At 37.3% G+C, this 21754-nt stretch overlaps 1 protein-coding gene across 21 annotated transcripts in view; it reads right to left on the bottom strand.

Moving 5' to 3' along the window:
- The window catches only part of CSNK1G3 (casein kinase 1 gamma 3), a 75348-nt gene extending 53926 nt beyond the window's left edge, over positions 1 to 21422 (bottom strand). For 4 of the 21 annotated variants that reach the window (XM_083818733.1, XM_083818720.1, XM_083818716.1 and 1 more), the window contains exons 1-3: positions 8490 to 8627; positions 7986 to 8161; positions 4099 to 4139 (exon numbers count right to left, since the gene is read on the bottom strand). Coding sequence is in view for 10 of the 21 variants with exons in the window: in XM_083818715.1 (XP_083674841.1) it covers positions 4099 to 4139; positions 8490 to 8664 (216 nt within the window). In the remaining 11 variants the exon portion in view is untranslated. The other 17 variants (XM_083818715.1, XM_083818714.1, XM_083818726.1 and 14 more) reach the window with 17 other exon arrangements.
- Between the last annotated feature and the right edge of the window lie 332 nt (positions 21423 to 21754).

The following is a 21754-nucleotide window of genomic DNA, read 5'->3' as shown; positions in this document are numbered from 1 at the left end:
AAAATCCTGTCTAGAAGATAGACAATGTTAACACTTTTACTGCCTCCTGTAATGCAGAAAAATTTAACAAAATGTAGTTGTAATTTATTTACTGATTGAGAGTTTTCTGCAATTGCATGCATGTGTAAGTAGGCTTAGATGCTTTATTGACTGTTGAGTAGCTACAAACATACAAAGGAAATAATTTTTTTCGTTCAACAAAACTAGTGAGAGGGCAAGAACAGTAACCTATTCATACACAATTAGTTTTGTTCCTACACATCGTACTTTGAAGTATGGAGAGAACTACTGAAAAATTAGAAGAACAGGATACATAAGCTTAAATCCAGAAAAAAAGATATGTTACATGTAAACTTTCACTGTAAGATGAAAATGAAGGATACACTACAAACAACATTTTTATTCCTGACTGTTAAAAAGAGAACTATATTCAAGAATAAAAAAGAAGTAACACATCATGGTTCTGTTTTCATTAGTGTTCCAGTAGATTTCAGGAACTAAAAATAAGCTTGGGAACCCAAAACTGAAGCACTGTTCAAATGCCACATTAATCCCAGAAGACTCTGAAGCCAGCACCTCCTCTTACCAAAGAAATTGGGTATATTTTTGGTTTACGTAATTAGTCTTGAATGTAAAAGCAGCATTGTGAATGTGATTTACAGAACACTGCAGAACTGGAACAGTTCCTTATGAATCCTTTGGCAAATACCTAAGCCATTATTATTTCAAAGCTGTTTCATTAATGTAGATACCTTCTTTTCGCCACAGAAGAGCATTCCCTCTTAATGAGGGGCCTGGGGTTCAACCTGAGTTCTCGAGATTTTCCTGCCATCAAAGAATTAGCATGCAGTTGACTAAGTACTGGTTACCAAAGAAGCAGAAAAAACAGCTCCTTAATTCATAATCTTTTCTCCCTTATTTCTTTTTTTCTTTTGTGGGATGCTTATACATTCAGACAAAAGGATAAAGACATTTGAAATGCAAAATCCATTTCAAGTTCATAATGCATTTTTATTGCAATTATTTTTGCTCCAAAGACGTGGAATAAGCTACTATACTTTTCACAATACGCCCTTTCCATCTAGAGGTCCATGACAAAACACTTTACTTTATCCATAGCGTTGTAAGTTTTCAACAACTTTGTTAGCCTAAAGCACAATATTCACCTACTACCTAGTTTTCATATTTTTAATAATCCAGTGAGAACTCAGTGTATATTCTGTCTCTATTTGATATTTTCTTAAGAAGCAAACAAAAGCTATTTTCAGGAAAATTTTCTGTAAGAGGTAAGGTTCTTGTTAAAGGAAAAGATCAGTCTATTAAACAGAGTTGCACGTGATTTGGATTTACTAGTCTACACATTTCAAGTAGAGAGGTTTTGAAATGGTAGCATTCTAGACTGCAGTAATTAAAAAAAAAGGAAAAAACATTCTAGCCTTGGAACTGCTATCTTCCTTCCCACAAACCTCTTACAATTTTTATGGACTAAAATCTAAGAAGTTAGATGATTAATGAATCAATGAATTAAGCATTACAGATGAAAAGCACCAGTGACTACCTCGTAATTTGTTGCCTTTCACAAAGACAAAGGAAAATCAAGCTATTTGCAGAAGTAGCTCAAGCAGAAATTCCTTCCGTTGATATTTGGTTAGTGCTTCAGCAACCTCCCATGGAGGTACGTTTGGGCAATGGAGAAGTTAGTCAAAGGAGAAGGGAAGATGAATGAAGGAGAAGACAGAGCTGAATAACAAATAGGAGGTGCAAGTGTAGTAGAGAGTCATGTATTAAGAGAAGGAAGTCTAGCAATAAATAAAAGGGTTAGCTAGGAACCTTTTACAGTGCACCAAATGGTAATGTAATTGCAGAACTACCTCATTAAAAGGTACTAGTTTGCATACTACTAGAACAGCAGAAACCTACAGTTAGACAGCACAAAACCCATTCTTAACACTCTTTTTCCAGTTTAAAAAAAAAAGCAGTTCTGGCCTTTCAGTCTTGACTACCTGTCCAACAAAATAAAGGTCCAAATGAAAGAAAATAGGCTGTAAGCATTAAGATCCTGGACCAGTAGCTGTTTTACTACAATAAATACACACTTTTATATAAACCTCATAAATTAAAACGAGTATCTGTGTGAGGCCTAAGGGTTGTAAGAACAAAATTACATAGTTTAAAATTTTTTCTTTCACAAGTAATCCTTAAGCTGCCGCAAGTATCTTGAACAAGAACATACTTGTACACTGCACAAGACAGAAAATATTAAACACACTGAAAATTTGAAGTCAAAAAGATAATCATAAAATCCATTTAGTTTAAACATCAGTAACAGATACTCCAGCAAGCTTTCAGGAATAACCCACACCATCATTTTGGAACAAGGTATATGGTTACATTTACATACAAAACATCTGGCATAGGAGAAAGCAGATTCTCCTACCAGCTGCTCACAAGAAACCAGTAAGTAAATAGTACAATGGTACCATAAGGAATTAAAATACAGTTTTGGTATAGTGCAGGAGAGGTATTACAACCATATCTTCCACCAGTTGCTGTTCAAACTAGAATACATGCATTATTCAAATTACCTCATTCAGTAAACATGAACTACAACAGGTACAGACAATTACTAAAAGGAAGTTATGAGCGCCTCAATTAAGCTAACAAAACAAAGAGCACAGACCTGATGACTGCTCGCAAAACACAAAAAACAAATAAATGCTAGGCATGGGGAAAAGCTGTTAAACTAATGTTTATAAAAGGATAGGAATGTATACCATGAGCAGGTACAACCTCCCTAACCCTTACAGAGTCCTGGCATGCTCTCCAGCAGGAGAAGCAAAAGTACAGAAAAGCAAAAATTCAGCAAAAAAATAACATATGTAATAAAAATGGTTTTATCACTGATTAAAAAATTCTCTCACTTGACATCAAGTAATTAGTACTTCAAAATATCACTCTCTTGCAAACTGTTTCTGAATGTGCTCCAGTAAGTAGTTTTTAACTAGGAGTTCTCAGAACATCTTCCAAGTTTTGCCAGACATAAAAAAAAAGAAAATCACTTAAAGATTGTTTTTAAAACTAAGTGAATTTAGAGGAGGTATAAAGCACACACAATGACCCATTGAACTGCATCCAGCATTACTCTTTCAAAGTATAACCTGCGTGTTTTTAAACCTGTAACTACTCCTGAAATAATTATTTTCTAATAATTATTATTCTAGTAATATTTTTTCTAAACATTGGATAGTTGCACACACATTTTTCATGGACTATATAAACATAGTACTTTTTAGACTTCCAGTTTTAAGCCATCTATTTCTCTGTTTCCATAGCTTGTCTTCCTCTTTACAGAGCCCAGAATTTCACCACTCTATGCTGTGAAAAGCATTCTGTAGCAACAAGAAACTTACAGCAGTCCCAAAAAAAATTCAAGGACAAAAAGTAAACTAATTCTGTCTTGAAATACCTTGGTTATAAAAACAGACATTTACCTAGAAGTTAAAAGGAACCCAGAAGCAAAACATGAAGTAAGTTGAATAGCTCTAATGAAAGATGCAGAAAAAACAGAACAGTATCACATAACAAATACATAATTTTTACATATTTGTAAATGAAAGGGAACTTTTGACACACCATCACAAATAGAAAGCCTACCAAATCAGAAGTGCAAGTATCAATGACAACAGACGAAAAACAGTTTGTTGCTGGAATAAGAGTGTTGAACTAAAGACATTCTGTAGAATTTCTGGAGCTTTTTGTAGTCATCTGATATCAGATTTGCATTAAATTTGGCTTTTATCTACTTGTGGCAAGAGAAAGTAGTCTACTAGGAGGACCACTGAGCATACTGCTGAAGCAGGAGTCAATCACCGACTTCAAAGACATTGATTTAGCTCTCAGAATAGTGACAATTAACACTGGCATTATTCAATATGGCCAAAGCATGTAATTATGACTACCACTAACTGCTTTCATCTACTCTATGAAAACATACAAAAGTATTAATGATTTCAATTAAGGAAAAAAAGCCATTGTATACGTAAGGAAAATCCTGATCAGTTTTTCATCCCAAATCTTAACGAAAAAGTATTAACTTACCAACTTAATTGCCACATGTTCATTTGTGTATAAATTGTTTCCTTGAAAACAAAACAAAAAACAACAAAAACAAGAACGTGAGACTTCAGCAGTGACAGTTCATAAAAACACAAAGCTGCAGGAGATCTATTCTGCCAAAAACTATCCTCATAAAACACAGCAGACTTATGACTACTTTCCTTAGCAATTAAGTAAATTACTTGTCAAGAACTCACTGGAAGATCACAGATGACACACTCAGCAAACTTGGGCTTTAACAGTGTTAAAATAAGAGTACCTTTACAAGCAAAGTATGAATAGCATTTTAAACTCACAGCAAGTCTTAGGACTTCATTTATAGTTTAGAGAGTATAAGATTTTTGGTCTGAATTACTGAAATATACTTAATTTCAGTGATAATTTTCACTGTAGTTCACGGTAAAAAACACAGGGTTACTCTGCCATAAATGTCTTACTCAAAAGTAAAAAAAAAGAAATAATAATTTAGTAAGGTTTCAGAGTTTTTTTTATTATTGTTTTTAAAATGACAATAAGAGGACTACAAGAAACAAAAAAAAAATTAAAAAGCACAAACACAAACATTTTCAACATGTCCTACAAATGCTTTAGGTATCCCAAGAACACAGAAGATAAATGGAAGAAGTTTACATCATGAACATATCATTACTGTACAAATCTGAGTAAAATAAATCTTCTCATTTCAAGATTTAAGCCTACCAATTAAAGATAAATTATATACACTTCAAGAATTGTAACTAAAAGCACAGGCTAAAAAAGGAAAGGCAAATTAAACACTCTTCAGTTACAAAAAAAACAGCAGAATTTGGTACTGTGAAATCAAGGAAAATCACATTTAAACCTCGCTTAAGGTTCTTTGGAACTGCTGGTCAAAGATAATAAATATTCCGGTACTCATTTTAAAACTGCGGCTTTTTTACTGTGATACCATACTTTATGGAGAACTTGGTTCTTGAATAGTGTCAGAAGTGGCAGTTTCATTGAGACAAAATTTCAGCTATTTCACCAAGTTTACAACATTCTTACACTAATGTACCAATTTGCAACCTTCTCTGGTATCTAAGTCAAATTTGATCTTCTATGTTTTCAGATTAATTGCTGAAAGCTTTTTTTTTTTTCCTGAAATTGTTATATGGTTTTGCAACATTAGACTAACAGGTTAGAACTGACTAGGGTTTCCATCCCCATTCCCTTCTCCCCTCCAACACTCCAATTCTCTACATTACTAAACTCAAACTTAGGACAAAGAGAGCAAGAGTTACCAAGTTAAGTACTTACACCATTTGGAAAATGCATCTGCTGGTTTAAAAGCAGTTCTGCAACTGGATGAGCATATTTCAATCACCATGACTTCAAAATTTTACGCACTGACTGTAACACTAAAGCTACATAGATGTAGAACTGAAAAGTATCAGGTAAAGAAAAAAATAAGTAATCATTTCTGACACTTCTAATTTCCTTACAGGATTCAAATGTGTCCAGTGTGTACTATTTTAACAACAACCCTGTTTTTCTCTGTAACATTACTCATGTCCAAATTTCACATATTTAATTCATTTTTGTTAAAGAAATTGAACAGGAAAAGCAAGAAATGGACCAACACAAAAAGGTGAATATAGTTACATTTATAGTAAGAAACTGATCTCAGCTCTAGTCCTTATTTTTAAAAATAAGACTACTCTTGCAAAGCTGAAAAAAGGAATTACAAGATCATGTGTCTGTTACGGGATCAAATTTACAAAAAGCAAGCTACCTGAAGGCTACACCCTAACCTGATTACCAAGCAAATGGAGAATTCAATGATCTATCCAGGGACTACAGCAGACATCCCAGGCACCTAAAATACTTATTTAAGGATCGACTTTTTTTGTTTGTTTTAAAATAATGCTTTGAAACTGTCTCTGTGTTTTTGCATTGTATTACCATATTGAAGACATTTAAAACAAAGTCTTGCAGGCAACATGCTCATTCAGTCTAACTAGATTATCTGTCATCTACTAGAGTAGTTAACAAATCCAGTTACAGTGACTAACTATTCAGTTCCAGTACCCAAGTGGAGTGATGACAGGTTTATCATTCTGAAAAAACATCAGAAGGGATATTGTAACTTTGAATATAATGAATCAAGACTATCATTTCAAATAATGTAGGACATCACATTTGATGCTTCTGATGATGCCTCTGAAAGCACAGAAGCAGGTAACATGTAATGCATCACAACCAGCAGGAACATAGACTGATGGGATAACAAAAGAAAGCTTATCTTAACTATAACTGAGGAATATAAAAAAGCTGTTAATAGTAAAACTTTAACAGCTCAATATTGAAAATAATTCAGTTCTTTGCAAGTCAGTGGTTGCACACTACAGATACTCGTTTGACATACAGCCAATTTACCATGCTAACCACAACAAGCCACAGAACTCTGGCAATTCCTTTCCTCTCAGGTGGAAGTAGTACTGCAATGGCTACTAGGCTGCAACTGAATTTCTTACTTTCTGAAGCACAACTTCATCACTCTAACAACTTTATGCCTCCTATATGGCTTAAGACTGGACCTTAAGACACAGGCTAAACATATTCAAGTTTGATGAAGTCCATAAATTAAGTGCTTGTGTACATCTTTGTTCACAACAAGGGAGAGATGCCTGCATTAAGTTGCTTTCTACTGTAGTAATGCATACAGAAAAATAAGTTAAAAATCTATCTGTAATACCAATCTTAGCTGTCACTTTCAGTAGTTTACACAATCAAAACATCTTATCCCTAATAAATTAGGACTTGAAGAATCTATGTATGAAACAAATAAGCAGATGTTCAAGAAAAGCCTGCTGCGCGTTGCAGATGGAAGGACAGAATACTCTTCCCCTCTTTCTCTCACCTGTATGCACAATTTATTTCACTATCACACTAATTTTTAGCTACTTCAATATTATTTCTTTCAAAAAGAAATGGATGATTTCACTCTGTATCTGCTGTAACCAAAAGAGATATGATAATAATCCGAAATTGATAACCAATTCTGCATGTTGTGACCACACCAAGATAATGGACAAGAAAATATTCAACTTAATTACTTCATAGTTACCTTCAGCAGTAAATGTGACATTAATTATACTGGTTTCTTTTATTTCATTGAGAGGTTTAAGTGAAAAGTAATCATTCAAGTAGAGTTTAGAAAAGTTTAAGACAAGTTCAAAACAGAGCTCCTGCCTGACTTCTGATTTTTCAGAGACACATATATAACAATCTCATTTAATTGCTGCTGGAATAACTACAGTGCCTCTTACTGAGACTGTTTTAAATTCAGTATCCTCATTAAGGGGTACAGAAATGCTCTTTCATTCCTCTACAGCATTACTGTGCTCATCTTATTTGCATTCTGACACAGAGTATAGTGCCCCCTGAAAGCACTATACTAAAACCTGTTTGTATTATCTTTCTGCAGCACAATAAGTAGTTCTACCAAAAGCAGAATATCAACAGAAATGCAACAACATAGCCCACCCTACTCTCAGATGCCCCATACCTGAATAAGTCCCTTTTAACCTTTAAACACAGCATTAAGTCAAGTCTTCCATAAATACTAGAGCAAATTCTTGCCATTAACTGTTCAGTTAGGTTAGTTAATACATACAGAATTTCCAGATCTTAAAAACCCTGGACAACCATGCTGTCATCATGGAAATTTAAGCGCCCAAAAATAAATCGGTATCTTCTCTTCCAAAACCACATATCCATCATGTCCATCGTGTACTTTTTTATAAATGGTAAAAAATCCAGCCCCCCTTCCCCTTCCTTCTCCAAAACTCCAGACACAGTCTGACTGCCCCTAATTAACAGAAGCTTACTGTTTAGCCTCACTATACCGTTACTGGTGAAAAGGAAACCAAGGGATCCAACAGCTTGCGGTTGTTAAACCTTCTGGAGTGCCTGCTGCACTGTCTTCCAAGAGATCTCTTAAGACAGTATTTCATGCCAGGCTAACAGGTGGACGATATGTTTCATATACATTTAGCTTCAAATACATCTGAATAAGCTGCTTCTGGAAGTCAGGATAGAGAGCAAAATACGGTAACTATGAAAGCATTTCCAGCATCTTAGAAGAGATAACTGGCTGAATGTGGGATAGCACTGCACACAGTTATGAAATGTTGTTAGCCCTGGAAAGTCTCCTGCTGCATTGAGTCTTAATATGTAATAGTGCTTATATGGACTGGGGTTCAACCCCGAAGAGAGCTACAAGACAAAATGAACATATCTGAAGCTTGCAAGTAGTTTGAAGAGCTGTATGGTGTGGATATCATGTAGGTATCTTCATGCCTAGCCTACACACAAGGCTTTGAATAATGAATAAAGAACAGTCATCTTACCTAACCGTAGTTCTCCAAAGTTACCGCCTCCGATTTTTTTGCCAACTCTGAAGTTAGGTCCAACCATTAACACTCCTGAACTTGAACCAGTTCCACGTGGAATATGGCCTGACCTCCCAGAAGTCCGTGGGATTCTTTCATCTGGCTTGTCCTTGTCTTTTTTTTTATTATCCATGTCAAGTTTACAGTACTCCACTTTTATTTCTTCCTCTTTTCAAAATCAGTATAAGCAAACTCCAGTTAGACAGTCTGAGTATGCAAACATCACCAGCAGAGCGCCCAGCTGGTTACTGTCAGGAAGCAGTCAACAACAGAGCATTCATCCCATTCGTGAAGTTGCTTTTGTGTTTTTTTTTTTTCCCTTGGTAGTATCTGCAGCGAAATGTATCTCCAAAATGTACGCAACCAGCAATATTTACTAGCATTTACAAGAACTCTGTTAAAGGAAAACAAAGTTATTCAAGACAGTAAAATCCTTGTACAAAGTTACATCTTCCTTTAATGTGTCATACACTTAAAATGTAACTATTATTTGCTTTACAGATCTTCTATGAAGTACAACCGCATAGTTAAAAGTCTGTTTCCAGCACACAACTGCTACAGATATTGGTGCAACTGAGATGAGCTAAAAAAAAAAAATAAATCTCAAGGCTCTATATGAAATACCCTATAAAACTACTTCCTGACTGTGAACAGACGTAAAATTGCTATTTAAACATTCATTGCATCTAATGCCAGCTCTGCAAGAGACAACAGTTCACCCAAGTAGTATCTATTTACCAAAGGAAATGCTTAAGCTACACAGTTATTTATGTTACTGAAAGATACTCAAAGTGAAAATGATTCCTTTATCTTTTCTGAATTAGTTTGAGATGCATGATTTATACACTTATGACAAGGACACTACAATTCATTCAGTAACTTGTGGAACTTGAAAATGTATTTACTCAAAATATTTATTCTCTCCTGCCCCATTTAATTAGGTCATACATTTGCTTTCCCACTCCCCCCATCCACCATTCGGCATCATTGCTCAGACACTAATTCCAACAGTTTTTTCAGAAAATGCATGTTAACTTACTACTGCAATAAAGAATTAAAGAAAGCTTTCAGCTTTATCTGGCCTCTAAGAATAGTGACTGGTGTTTTCTGTTTGACAACAGTGGTTTTAAAAACAAAATTGAGAATATTGGCTACTACACAGCCAAAACTTCAGGGAGATTTAAATACCTGTTCACAATTATTTTGCTACAGTTGCTTCAATATTGAGAATACATGGCAGAACAACAAAACATCCCCTGAAACAAAATAATGTACCTAGTGCTGTTTATACAGCCTTTGTTAAAGATGGTCACCAGGAGCTTATTTTCAATGGTTTGAACTGAAGATGCTGTAATTTCTCAAACCCAACTATCATGAAATAGAATTATTATTACACACATTTCAGCTTATTACCGTGTCATAAAAATCAAAGAGCCAGCAGAGAAAAAGTCATAAGAGAATATGAACAACCACCCAAATAACTGCATCTGCTGAATCAGGGATACTCACAGAACAGCTTTAAGTAGATGATGTTTAAAAAATCACTAATCAAGAGCTGACTAAACTTCTGCTGAACAATGAAGAGCAAGCAAATTTATTTGGTGAAGAAACATGATTACTATCAAAGGGGAATTAATGACTTGTTTCCAGAACAATGACAAAACACAAATATGGGTTCCAATCCAATTAGATAAGCCTAATGCAACAGAAAAGTACGATAGTAAGTAATAAATGTAGAGGTATAATGCAAGTAGATGCATTTAAGAGAAATAATAATACAGGCACATTTGGCTGCAATGTACTCTTGCAGGCTCAAGTGATGTTAGATATCCTAAAGCAACGTTCCAAGCCAGCGACCTTGAACTAAAGAGGAAAAATTACCTTTAGTAAAGTAACACACTTCTGCTATGTATCTGGTCATCAAAATGCCAATATCTTAACTGTGGACATCAAACTAGTGTTCGTCCCTCCTCCCCCTCATCCCCATCACCCAGAGAAGGGGTTGAGATATATGATCTTTACAGATCTCTTCCAGTTGTGGTTGTACCCAGGTGGGCAGCTGAACTCCACCACAGCCACTGCCTCACTCCCCCTCCTCAGAAGAGGGGAGAAGTATGCTGGAAAAGAAAGAAAAACTCACAGGTTGAGATAAGGATAAGCTAATTAAAGGGGAAAGGAAGTGGGAAAAAATAAGCAAAGGCCACATGGAAGCACTGAGAGAAAATAAGTATGTTACTCTCTACTTCCCATCACCAAGCAGGGTTCAGCCATGTCCTGGGAAGCAGGGCCTTGATACGCCTAGTGGTTGTTTGAGAGGACAGACATCTTTATAACAAGAGCCCCCTCTTTCCCCTTTCACATGTTTTATTGCTGAGTGTGACACTATATGGCATGGAATATCCCTTTGGTAAGTTTAGGCAAGCTGCCACGGCCATGTTGCCTCCCATCCTCTTGCCCACCCTCCTATAGCCTTGGTGGGGGTTGGACAGAGTCCTGATGCTGTGCCAGCACTGCTCAGCAACAGACAAAACACTGGTGTGTGATACCTGGGCTGTTTCAGCTATACATGCAGAGCCCAGCACGGTATGGGCCGCTGCAGGGAAAGTTGACTCCATCCCTGCCAGACCCAGCACACCAACCCAAACCATTCTACGATTCTCTAACCGCTTACCAATTACCATCACAGACAAAAGATACAACTTGCGAAAAATTAATTTATAGCCAACTAAAAATGAACTAAGGTGGTGAGAAATAAAAATTCCTACCTCCTGCCCCTATTCTTCACAGGCTCAATTTCACGCATTTGTTCTCAACTCCTCTAACACCTCACCCCACACCCTGAGCAGTGCAAGGGGCTGGGAAAAAGGTCCTGTGGTCAGTACACAGCAGATCCTCTCTGCTACTCTCCTCCTCACATTTTTCCTCTGCTCCACTATGGGCCCTGCCCATAGGCAACAGATCTTCAAGAACTGCTTCCACATGGCTCCATACCACGGGGTCCATTCCCCAAGAGCCAACAGCTCCAGCACAGGCCCCACAGGCGGCAGCTCCCCCCTTAGCAGCGAGCAGCAGTCCCCCTGCAGCCCATGGCTCCCACATGGAGCAGATCTCCACGCTGCAGCCCCCCCGTGGAGGAGCCCCCGGTGGAGCAGGTGGATGTGGCCTGGAGGAGGCTGCGGCCCACGGAGAGCCCCTGGCTCGGAGCTGCAGCCTGTGGAGAGGAGCCCACGCAGGAGAACTTCTGCTCCGTGCCTGGAGCACCTCCTGCCCTCCTTCTGCACTTGCTGTCCACCTTCTTGGTGACTGCAGGGCTGTCTCTCTCACATTTCTCTCGCTCCACTCTTCCTCAGCTGCTGCACAGCAGTTTTTACACATTCTAAAACGAGATTTCCCAGGGGGGCACACACACTTGGCTGCTGGGCTCAGCTGTGTCCTGTGGTAGGGTCACTGGAGCTGGATGGAGCAGCTGTGTCCAGCACAGGGCAGCCCCAGGCCTCTTCTCACAGAAGCTACCCTGCAGCTATCTGCTGTCAACGCCTTGTCACAGATAACCAATACACTTACAAAAACAATGTTCATGTCTTTCAGATATGTGACACTCCAAAAAATAAAGGTGAGTAACTGCTTTCTAAAGCAGCAAGCGCTTTCAGTAGAAATAGTCTACCACAGAGTTTTCAATTTCATCTACTTCCAAATTTTTTTGTATCCACACACAGATTTTGCCAGGTATGCTGCTTTACATAAACTAAAATTAGCACCTTTCATCAGATTTCCGCTAACTGAACACAATAAGATCATTACATTTTTAGCACACTATGTCAGAAGGAAGACACTTATGCATTCCTATCAGAGTTTCTGCAGGATACAATACTTGCTAATAAAATAATCTGCAGTTAATTTGACATATGGAGATCACTTCAACTTTCACCACACAAGTTCCTGTACAACATTTTATGAAATATCTACCTTAAAATTACAAAAGACATTAATGGTTTTGTTTGTTTTTATTTATATTGCACTTACCTATGAAAGAATAATGCTGCTCATGCCAATCTCTCTTCTTCATCATAATGCTCCTTTTTTAAAGGAAAAGCACTAAAAGGAAATATATATATGCAGCATTTGCAATTACTTTGGCATTCAAATAGTCCTGATGTAGAATGCGTATAAAGCATGTTATGGGGTTAATTGCATTAGTCTTCCCAAACTGTTAGAGAAGACCCGGAAGACTTTTTCAAAGACTCTACATAATATATAAGGCTTGTCTGCAACAAAAGCCATGAACAACAAAAAAAAAAATCAAAATTGTACTGCACAGCAAGAAAAAATAGCTATTAGTTACAAATTAAGTCTTCAATTCATATAGATGGAAGATAGAAAGTGAAATGAGACTGTAAGGAAGCAATTAACTGTCATAGAAATGCAAAGTTAATATGAGCTAATAGAGGTTTTATTTATTTGATGGAATGTAACAAATATTCCCAAGCATTGTAAAGAGATCACCTAAAAAGCGGGGAAAGGAGTGATAAAGACAAGCAAGAGTAGTGAAAACAATAGCTAGACACATTTCAGCTGACAGAAAACAGTCTTACACCTTACACCTGCTGAAGTATAAAAGGAACCTAGGATTCAGTTTTAGAAACAGAAATTAAAATTGACAGTAAAAGACAGACAGGCTTCTGGTCCCTGTCAATATACTGCTTAGATTTAGAACACATGGTCACATCCACCCAATAAATATAAAACTAGCCATTAGACTACAGTAATGTAATCCTGAAACAAAATCCCCATTTTAAGGAAGAAGCATATGAGAGCAACTGCATTTGCTGGCTACACAGAGAATTACATACTTCTGCCAATACTGCTTTACATCGGCTGAAGTATGAAGTCAAAGGCAAAATTTAATAGCAAAACTAGGTTGACCACCATGCTGGAATGGCCATACCAACTCTGAAACTACAGTAGTTATTCCCACTAAAAGAGGATTTGGCTCTGTGCTCTGCACCATGATAGGAACCTGTTGTTATAGTTTATCTACACATTACTTCTTTCAAACTTTTTGCTCTTGATGTTACAACTTCAATAATGTTATATCTAAATACAATAGATGATTAAATGTTTGTTCACCAAAGTCAATGCAAGGATTACAAAGACCATTTCCTAAAGACTCTACTGTCTATATTTAGATGATCGTTTCGTGATAGTTCTCAGCCTTCTCTTCAAATATTTCCTTGAGAGAACATTTTTACTCTACAGAACTGCTTTGCGCATTGCTGATTTGCTTGCTTATATAATCAACAAGGAGTTTCCAACTCAGAAAACGCAGCTTGTTTAAACGCTTGTTTTGCACACTCTACCAAACTAAATTCTACATACACAAAAAGCTGAGTTTTTTAATGAAACTACACAGATGTACACATAAAAATGAGCCTCAACTCACCACTACATTCATATTTTTTTTTAAATTCATGTTTTGCAGTAGGATAATCTGAAGAACCCAGAATACTGAAAATTCCCTAAGAATTAGACATACAGAAACTGGAAATGAGCAAATATCTCACTTCCAAATGAATTCACTGTGGGAAAAAGTTCTGTATTTTTTTCTTCTGACAGATCATGACCTTTGAACTACTTACAAGTATGCACTTAAACATCAAAAGAAAACAGTTTGAAGAAAAGGTACTGAAACAAAACACTGTAATACTATACACATGCTGAATAAATGGATGAGTTAACAAAAAAAAACGGTCTGTCTTTTGTTGCATTATACACTCAGTATAGTCAGCAGCTTTGCTGCTATTGTTCCAAGTTCACACACCACCCAAAAGGAACACATCATACATTAAGCAAACACATGCTGGTACAGAAAGTCTGTGAAGCAAAACGATCCTTCCCTGAACCTACACTGGAGAAATTTTAAGTCCTCCTAATCTTTTCATCCTTGAATCAGTATTCATAACCTCAAAGCATTGCAACAACAGCTATGAGAAAAAAGGAAATCATGCAAGGCTACAAAAAAAAATGATCAAATCTCCCAATCACTTGTATTAAAAGTTCTCATTTTTCAAGTTCACTGGAAATGACCATCAGCTGTTTAGGTTGCACCACTACGAAAGATCTCACACTAACACTCAAACAATTTCTTTCACATTTACAGGTTAAAAAGAAAAATCTCAGACTCACTCAAGAGAGCCAGCTGGGCTAACAACTTTAAAGTGCCATTAAATTTTATCACCACTGGGGTGTTTCTAATATCTTGCACAGCCACACTCAACAGAACATGACGTAAGAAAACACTGCTCAAAGTCAGTTTTAGGGTCAAAGTCTAATCACGGCCAGTGTCACGTTGCTAAAATTAAAATTCTAATACAGGGGTTGACACTCAAGAAGAGCCTACAACCAGAAAAGAGTTAGACATCCCTAGATTACAGGTGCTGCAGCAGCACCACTGTAATTACATGCAAGCTTACACGTTCTGAGGTGTATGCCAGAATATTCTCTCTCAGATACACAAATCACCTTTAAAAGGAAAAAAGCAGCCAGAAAGTTTTTATGCTCCAGATCTACTCTTTAATAAAAATATTAAGTGAACACCAAAGCTGCTAAAAAAAATTTCCCTGTCAGGAAATAACAAAGTTAAATAAAACAAACAACTGTCACTTCTCCTTTAAGTAGCATAAAGTTAAATTAAACTATGTAAGATAATGCATAATTGCAGGATCCTGTATCAGTGCTAGTATCAGTACACTGACATTTTCCCCCAGTTTTAGAAAAAGCATACAGTAGCAGAAGAGATAGGGAGAAAAAGAAAAGACTCCATGAAACAAAAAGACTGTAAAAAGCACTTCATGTTTAAGCGCAAAGCATTTGAACGAACCACCCAAGCCGCTACCATTTTCATGTCTTCAGTTTTGCTAGTCCCTCAGAATTCTTGGTTCACAGTACTTCCACTCTCAAGGTCTCATGGTTGTTGTTGTTGTTTTGTGGTTTGTTTTTTTTTTGGCATTTTCATTAGTCCAGCAGCAAAGCTCCTCCTCAAACCTTCCAGAAACGTGCAGAGAAAGTTTCTAATGCCTCTGATTTCCAACAGTGTTCCTCTAACATTACATACAGCTTTTATGAAATAATCCACCTACTCAGTAGCCCTTATTTCAAACAAAGAACAGTCCTGTTCAATTTTCAGTCTTCACCTAAATGTTACAAGTACACATAGGCAGACAGAATAACAGAATTTTACTCAACAAAACTCCTTCAGAAGTATTTAATAGTACCAAAAAAAAAAAAAATGTAATTTATACTACATGTCAGAAATCTAGATCAGATTGAGAGCTCCCTTGTGAGGCAATCAAAACACCATTCAAATATCTAATAAGCTATTTATAGTATTGTTTTTACACATTATGGAAAGATTAAGCTCTTCTTTCTAGCCTAGCCCTGGGATGACTGCATCATTTTCATTCATTTTTATAAACATGTCTCCGTACAATAGAGGACATCTGTGAAATTTCAAATTCACAACAAAAAGGTTCACAACTGAACAGCCCTTGAAACTTAATTTTCTTATGTCTTAGAAACTTTTCTAAGAGTTTCTAAGCTCCAAAAACTCTTGTGACGGTATCTAAAAGGAAGAATAGCTCTAAATTGATACACAATTTACTAAGATTCAATGTTTACTTAAACTGAAAACAATCTAGTTATTAAACAGTGATTTTTTAAATTTTATTCCATTGAGAGAAATTCAAATCTTCACATGGTCTTCACGTGACCCATAAAACTAGAGCTGATGTTCCTACAGCTTATATTAAAAATAATTTCAGTTATAACTGTAGTTTTCGTTCAAATAGATGCTCATAATATTGGTACTACACCACTTTGCCAGTTGTTTATCAAGCCCCCCAAATCCCAGCCTGCCATATACAAACCCTAAAAATAAACGTTAAAAAGTTAATTGCATAACTCACATGAACATATCCAATCTGATTTTGACTTAAGAATATTATTTCTTAATTTTCCAAATCACAGAAGTAAAGACAAAATTCTTAGACAACTCAAAGATAAGGTACTGAAACATTCAGTATATAATTTCCATATATGCTACTTACTTGGAGATGAGCTTTGAAAAACAAAAACCCATTTCAGAACAATTTCTCCTGGCAATTTCTTTCTCCAGCTATCAAAGTTGCTGTATCAAAATTGCTAACTACTGTATCATTACACATTTCTTGGATAGCACTGTCTAAAAGTAACCTCGACATAATGGAAACTTACTCATCAGTAACTTAATTCGATCATAACAATGTCATCTACTTGACACACAAGGGGAACAACAGTCTAACTCTTGCAAATCTAATATAGCCAATCTTTTTGTGTGTCATTTTTTAAAACTCTTTAAAATTTTTTTTAAAGTTTTTTTTTTTTTAAGTTAAAAAAAAAACTTTTTTTTAAGCTTTAAGACATCTTATTTCTTTAGAAAACAGACTAAAGGTTTTTGGAAGAACATTCCAAATACTAACAATGGGTCATTCTTAGAGCTGAAAGTCAGAAAATTTAAAACAAAAGGACATTTCTGGAAGTCAGAGATATTTATCTCTGTTTGGTAAAAGCTGAAATTAAATTTAACCGCTTGGTCTTCCCGTTGGCTGTTGATAACATTCATCTCTACCCAGTTACTGTTACCCGTAAACTCAAGTTGCACCACTTGTTCTCTCTCCAGATTTAGAGATGCTCAGCCTATTTAAAAGAAAATGTTGAACAGAAGTAAAAAGTGCAAGTTTCATAACCTGCTCCTGAGAACCCACTCCTAGAACACTATAATGAGTATCGTTTGTTTGAGGCAATCTTGAAGAGAAAGAATGGCACAATATTTTTTACTGGACCTCCTTTTTTTTTCTTCCCCACCAGTGTAACACATTGTTTTTCCCAGTCAGTGTAACACAAGTAAGAAAATACAGGTTCAGGCTGGAGTGACACATACCTCTCATGATCCTTATCAGGCCCCTGACAGCAATCTCTACAATATTACTGCATCTTCCAGAGACTACTGCACAGTTGTTTTTTTTTTTAAACGATATCTTCATTTACATTGATATCACCTACATGTAAACTGACATACACAATACCATAATCATTTGAAAATAATTATCAACTCCATTTTAAGATATTGGAACTTCTCTAAAGCAAACCTTTATAAAGTTATAAATAATTAATAAAATTATACCGTTACATTAAAAAGCTATTGAAACAAAAAGCCTTTCCTATTTTTACATATAGAAATGCTAGCTGCTCCATGTAAGGCCACATATAAATACCTAAAATGGAAATTGCTTAGTGTCTTAAGTCAAAATGGTACTTGAGAGATTTTCTGTGCAAAACAACACATTTTTTCAATAGTACTGTCTTCTAGGCTGCAGAGGTGGGTCATACACTGGACTAAATCACAAATTCTAGCATCACAAAGGTAATCTGCCAAGAAGCCCCTACCTCCGAAGAGCTACAGTAGTTTTCTACAAAAATATATCCCAGGCAGCCTTCCAAACACAGCAGATGAACACTTACTAGCTAATTAACACCTCATGCTCAAAGAGGAGCCAAACCCAAAAAGGTCAGTTTTAAAGCTACAGTACAGACAATCTAAGTCTGAAACGGTTTTGGAAAATACAGTTAGGCAATATAATGGCTCAGCATGAAGGCTCTCCTCTCCTGCTGCATCTGGCCACAGGTACCTGCTGCTTTAACTGCTTAATTCACAACAGACTCTGAACTTAAAGCCTGCTATAAAACCATTAAATTCACTAGCCATGCAGAAAGTACACAAACTCACTATTGAACAGCAGCTAAATTAACTCAGGATACATAAGAAAGAGGCAGAGCAAGGGAAGAGGTACAAAACTGAGCAGGCAGGAATGAGCAAGGAGAAGAAACACCTGGCAGTAAAAAGGAGGACTCTTCCAGCAGCCAGACATTAAATCAGACCAAGCACCCCGCATAATTTCAATAGCTGATGTTTCACAGTAAACTTAGGGCATCTTTCAAAGAGAAAATGTTCATAGACCTCCATAGGCTAATTACCACCCATACAGTACTGTTACCTGTGACCGGTTCACCTACTTACTGTTACCGTACATAGTTTACTGGCTTCTCAGAAATACTCAATAAATAAACATAGAAGTTACAGTGTGACAAACCACACACTTCACCATGGAATCCAGGCCCTGCTTGTCAGAAGACACCACAGGATTTTTGTACCACTAAAAAGGACATTAGCTTCCATTCTTATATTCCACATTCTCACCAGCTTAATACTTGAAGCTAACATTGACAAAGGGCATGAACTGCCACCCCGGCAGTTACACCCCTGCAATCTGAAAAAATATCCACTACAGGAAAATTACATTACATTATCAACAGATTTTAAGTAAAAAGTTATTTTAAAAAGTCTTGGTATGGTAGAAGTTGAAGAGGGTAGTAAGCTTAAAGGGAAGATCGTAAAGCATTCATCTGTATTTTCTGAATACAGATGAGTACTCTACTACTTACTAGAAGTTTCAGAAATTCATTTAAAACTACTGCTTTCAGAAAGGTAAGTCATCAAAATCATAACCACTCCTACAGTACAGACTGGTATTCTCCCTATTCTCCTAACTTTTGACTTATTTAAAAAAAAAAAAAAAAAAAACTATTGTGCTTTTATTTACACTAATACTTAGCTTAAATAAACACACATTTTCTCCTTCACTGAATTATTTCAATTGCAGCACACAAGTTCCCAGAATCCCAGTGATATTATCTAGGATGCTACTCAGAACTAAGCATAGAAAAACAAGCTCACAAACAGCAGACTGATTTCACTGCACTGGTTCTGCAGCAGCCTTGAGGGAGTCAAAGCATCCGTACTGCCAACAATCTTCAAATTAAGGTTTGCAAGAAAGTAAGACGATCATATAAAACTTACTTTTCCGTGATTTACTAAAAGGTAAAGACCTATTATATCGAAGTCACAAAACATTTCAAAAGAATGTTAAAGGCCCAGAAACAAAGCAAACGGCACGTTGCAGTTCTTAATGCTTCTGCCTACCCTTCCAGGTTGGATTCTCCTTGAGAATATCCCATCCCATTTTCACTGCTAAATAACTCTCACGTATCATGATCCGTTTAAGCTAATCTAACGAGTCAGCCACGGAAAACCACTGAGCCACTCCCCCTCTAAGCTCTGCATCAGCTTCTCGCAACTGCGGGTTGGGTAGGACTGAGCAAAAACTCCTGCAATTAGGTTCTGGTTGAATCAGTGAGCTGTAACTGGAAAATGACACCCCTTAAAACTCCTTCCTCCCGTGATTTGCCTGTGTCATCAATTGATTTATTACCCATAGCCATTTCAAAACAAGCGGTTAAAAATAAAGACCTAAGGAGAAAAAAAAAATATAGGTATTTCTTGTTTAAACAGATTGAAAAAGTTATATTAGCCAGTATAATTTATTAATATAAATCAGACAATTAATACAGCCAATCAATACCTCATTCTTTATAGAGATGCTTTGTGTCATTACACGATACTTGAGAAAAGTAACAACTAACACTTCCCTATTTCTCACATTTGACCTATTGTTATCTCAAAGTCCAAACAAAATGAAATTTATCCTGAACACCAGAATGCTTTGTAACATTTTCTTTGTTAAAGCTCTATTTTAAGACAAAAATAAAGATGCTAAAAATACTTGTCACTTTCACACTTCTAACTTTCAAACAACTCAGCATAGTCACTATATAAGCATAAACAATCTTATTTTTGTAGGATGCAACTTTGCAGGTGTAGCTGGTACACTAAGTTTTACAACACGATCAACTCCATTAAACCTGTTTATTTCTAGAAGCTACATGATTGATGAAAAGTGAAAAAATTAGCACTGTAAGTAAATTCAGTCCTGTTAACTGCATGTTAACTGGATGAGAAAGAACTCTTTTGCAGGGTCAATAATTTTTCTTGTGGGGAAGAACAACTTTAGTAACGCTATTACGACAGTGCCTGCAAGTCTTCAGAGCACACAGGTTGCATCTCCTAACTAATCTTTAAAACCTTCATCCTGATCATGCAGGATACAGAAGATGTGACTGTATCAGAGTTGTACAAGTGTCACTGTATCAGAATTGGTAGTTCTAGATTCTGAAATTCACTTACATTTTATCAACCAACACTGCTATATTAGCAAATCAATTTGATTCAAATGTACAAGTAGCAAGACAAAAGATTCATTTCTTTAGCTGAAAATCGACTTCTGCTAATGAACCCCTCCGCTGTTTACCAGCTTATTTCAGACCAGCATAATACAATACCACTTATTTCCATTGCGATTGCTGTTTCATTTGTTGAAACTTCTGCATTAAGAAGAAACTGAGAGGAAAAGGATGTTGAGGGCAGCAGAACATCTCTTAAAATTTAGTTAACAAAAAAAAAAAAAAGGCTCCGTTTGTTTTTTAAAAGAAAACTGCGCTATCCTCACCGTGAGCTTTACCACCCCAACCCTGCTTAGGATAACCCGCACCTGCTGCACAGTTATCCGCAGCGCTCAGAGGGCGCAGGTAAGTCCTTTATCCCCACAGCATGTGCTCAACAAGGCGCTGCGCCCACGGCCAGCCCCCAGCACACACCAGGCAGCGCTCGCAGGGAACGTTTCAGAGGAAAACAGGAAAAAGAAAAAATTACAAATAAGCCAGGCCGACAGGCAGGGCAGCTCGCGGCGGGCGACTCACCGGCGAGGCTGAGACCCCCCCCCGGGGCAGGCGGCGGCAGAAAATGGCCCCCGGCCCCGGCCCCGCCGCGGCCCCGGCACCGGGCGGGCGGGCGAGAGGGCGGGGCTCACTGTGGCACCTCCCGCCCGTGCGGCAGGAGATTGGCAGTCATTCCAACCAATCGAAAGGAGGAGAGAGTCGGGGCCCGCTGAAGGGCGGAGGAAGTAGCCAATGAGAGAGGGCGTGGGCGTCGCCGCTCTGCCGCTGCCTGGGCAGCGCCGGGCCGTGAGGGGCGGCCCGCGGCCCGTCGCGGTCCCAGTCGTCGCTTAGACCGAAGTTGGCCCGAGGCTCCGCAGAGTATAAGACTTCCCATGAAAATGATCTCTGCGTTTTCACTGGGAGACTTAAAAGTGTGTTTAAAAGTTCGTTGAAAGCCCGTGTCTCGGCAGGAGGAGAGCGGGTGGGAGGAAGAAGCGCTGGAGCCCCTGCCAGACCCT

Source organism: Anser anser (assembly GCF_964211835.1).
Source record: "Anser anser genome assembly, chromosome: Z".
Lineage (NCBI taxonomy): Eukaryota > Metazoa > Chordata > Aves > Anseriformes > Anatidae > Anser > Anser anser.
Note: the sequence above shows the minus strand (reverse complement) of the source record. Positions and strands in the feature narration are given on the sequence as shown.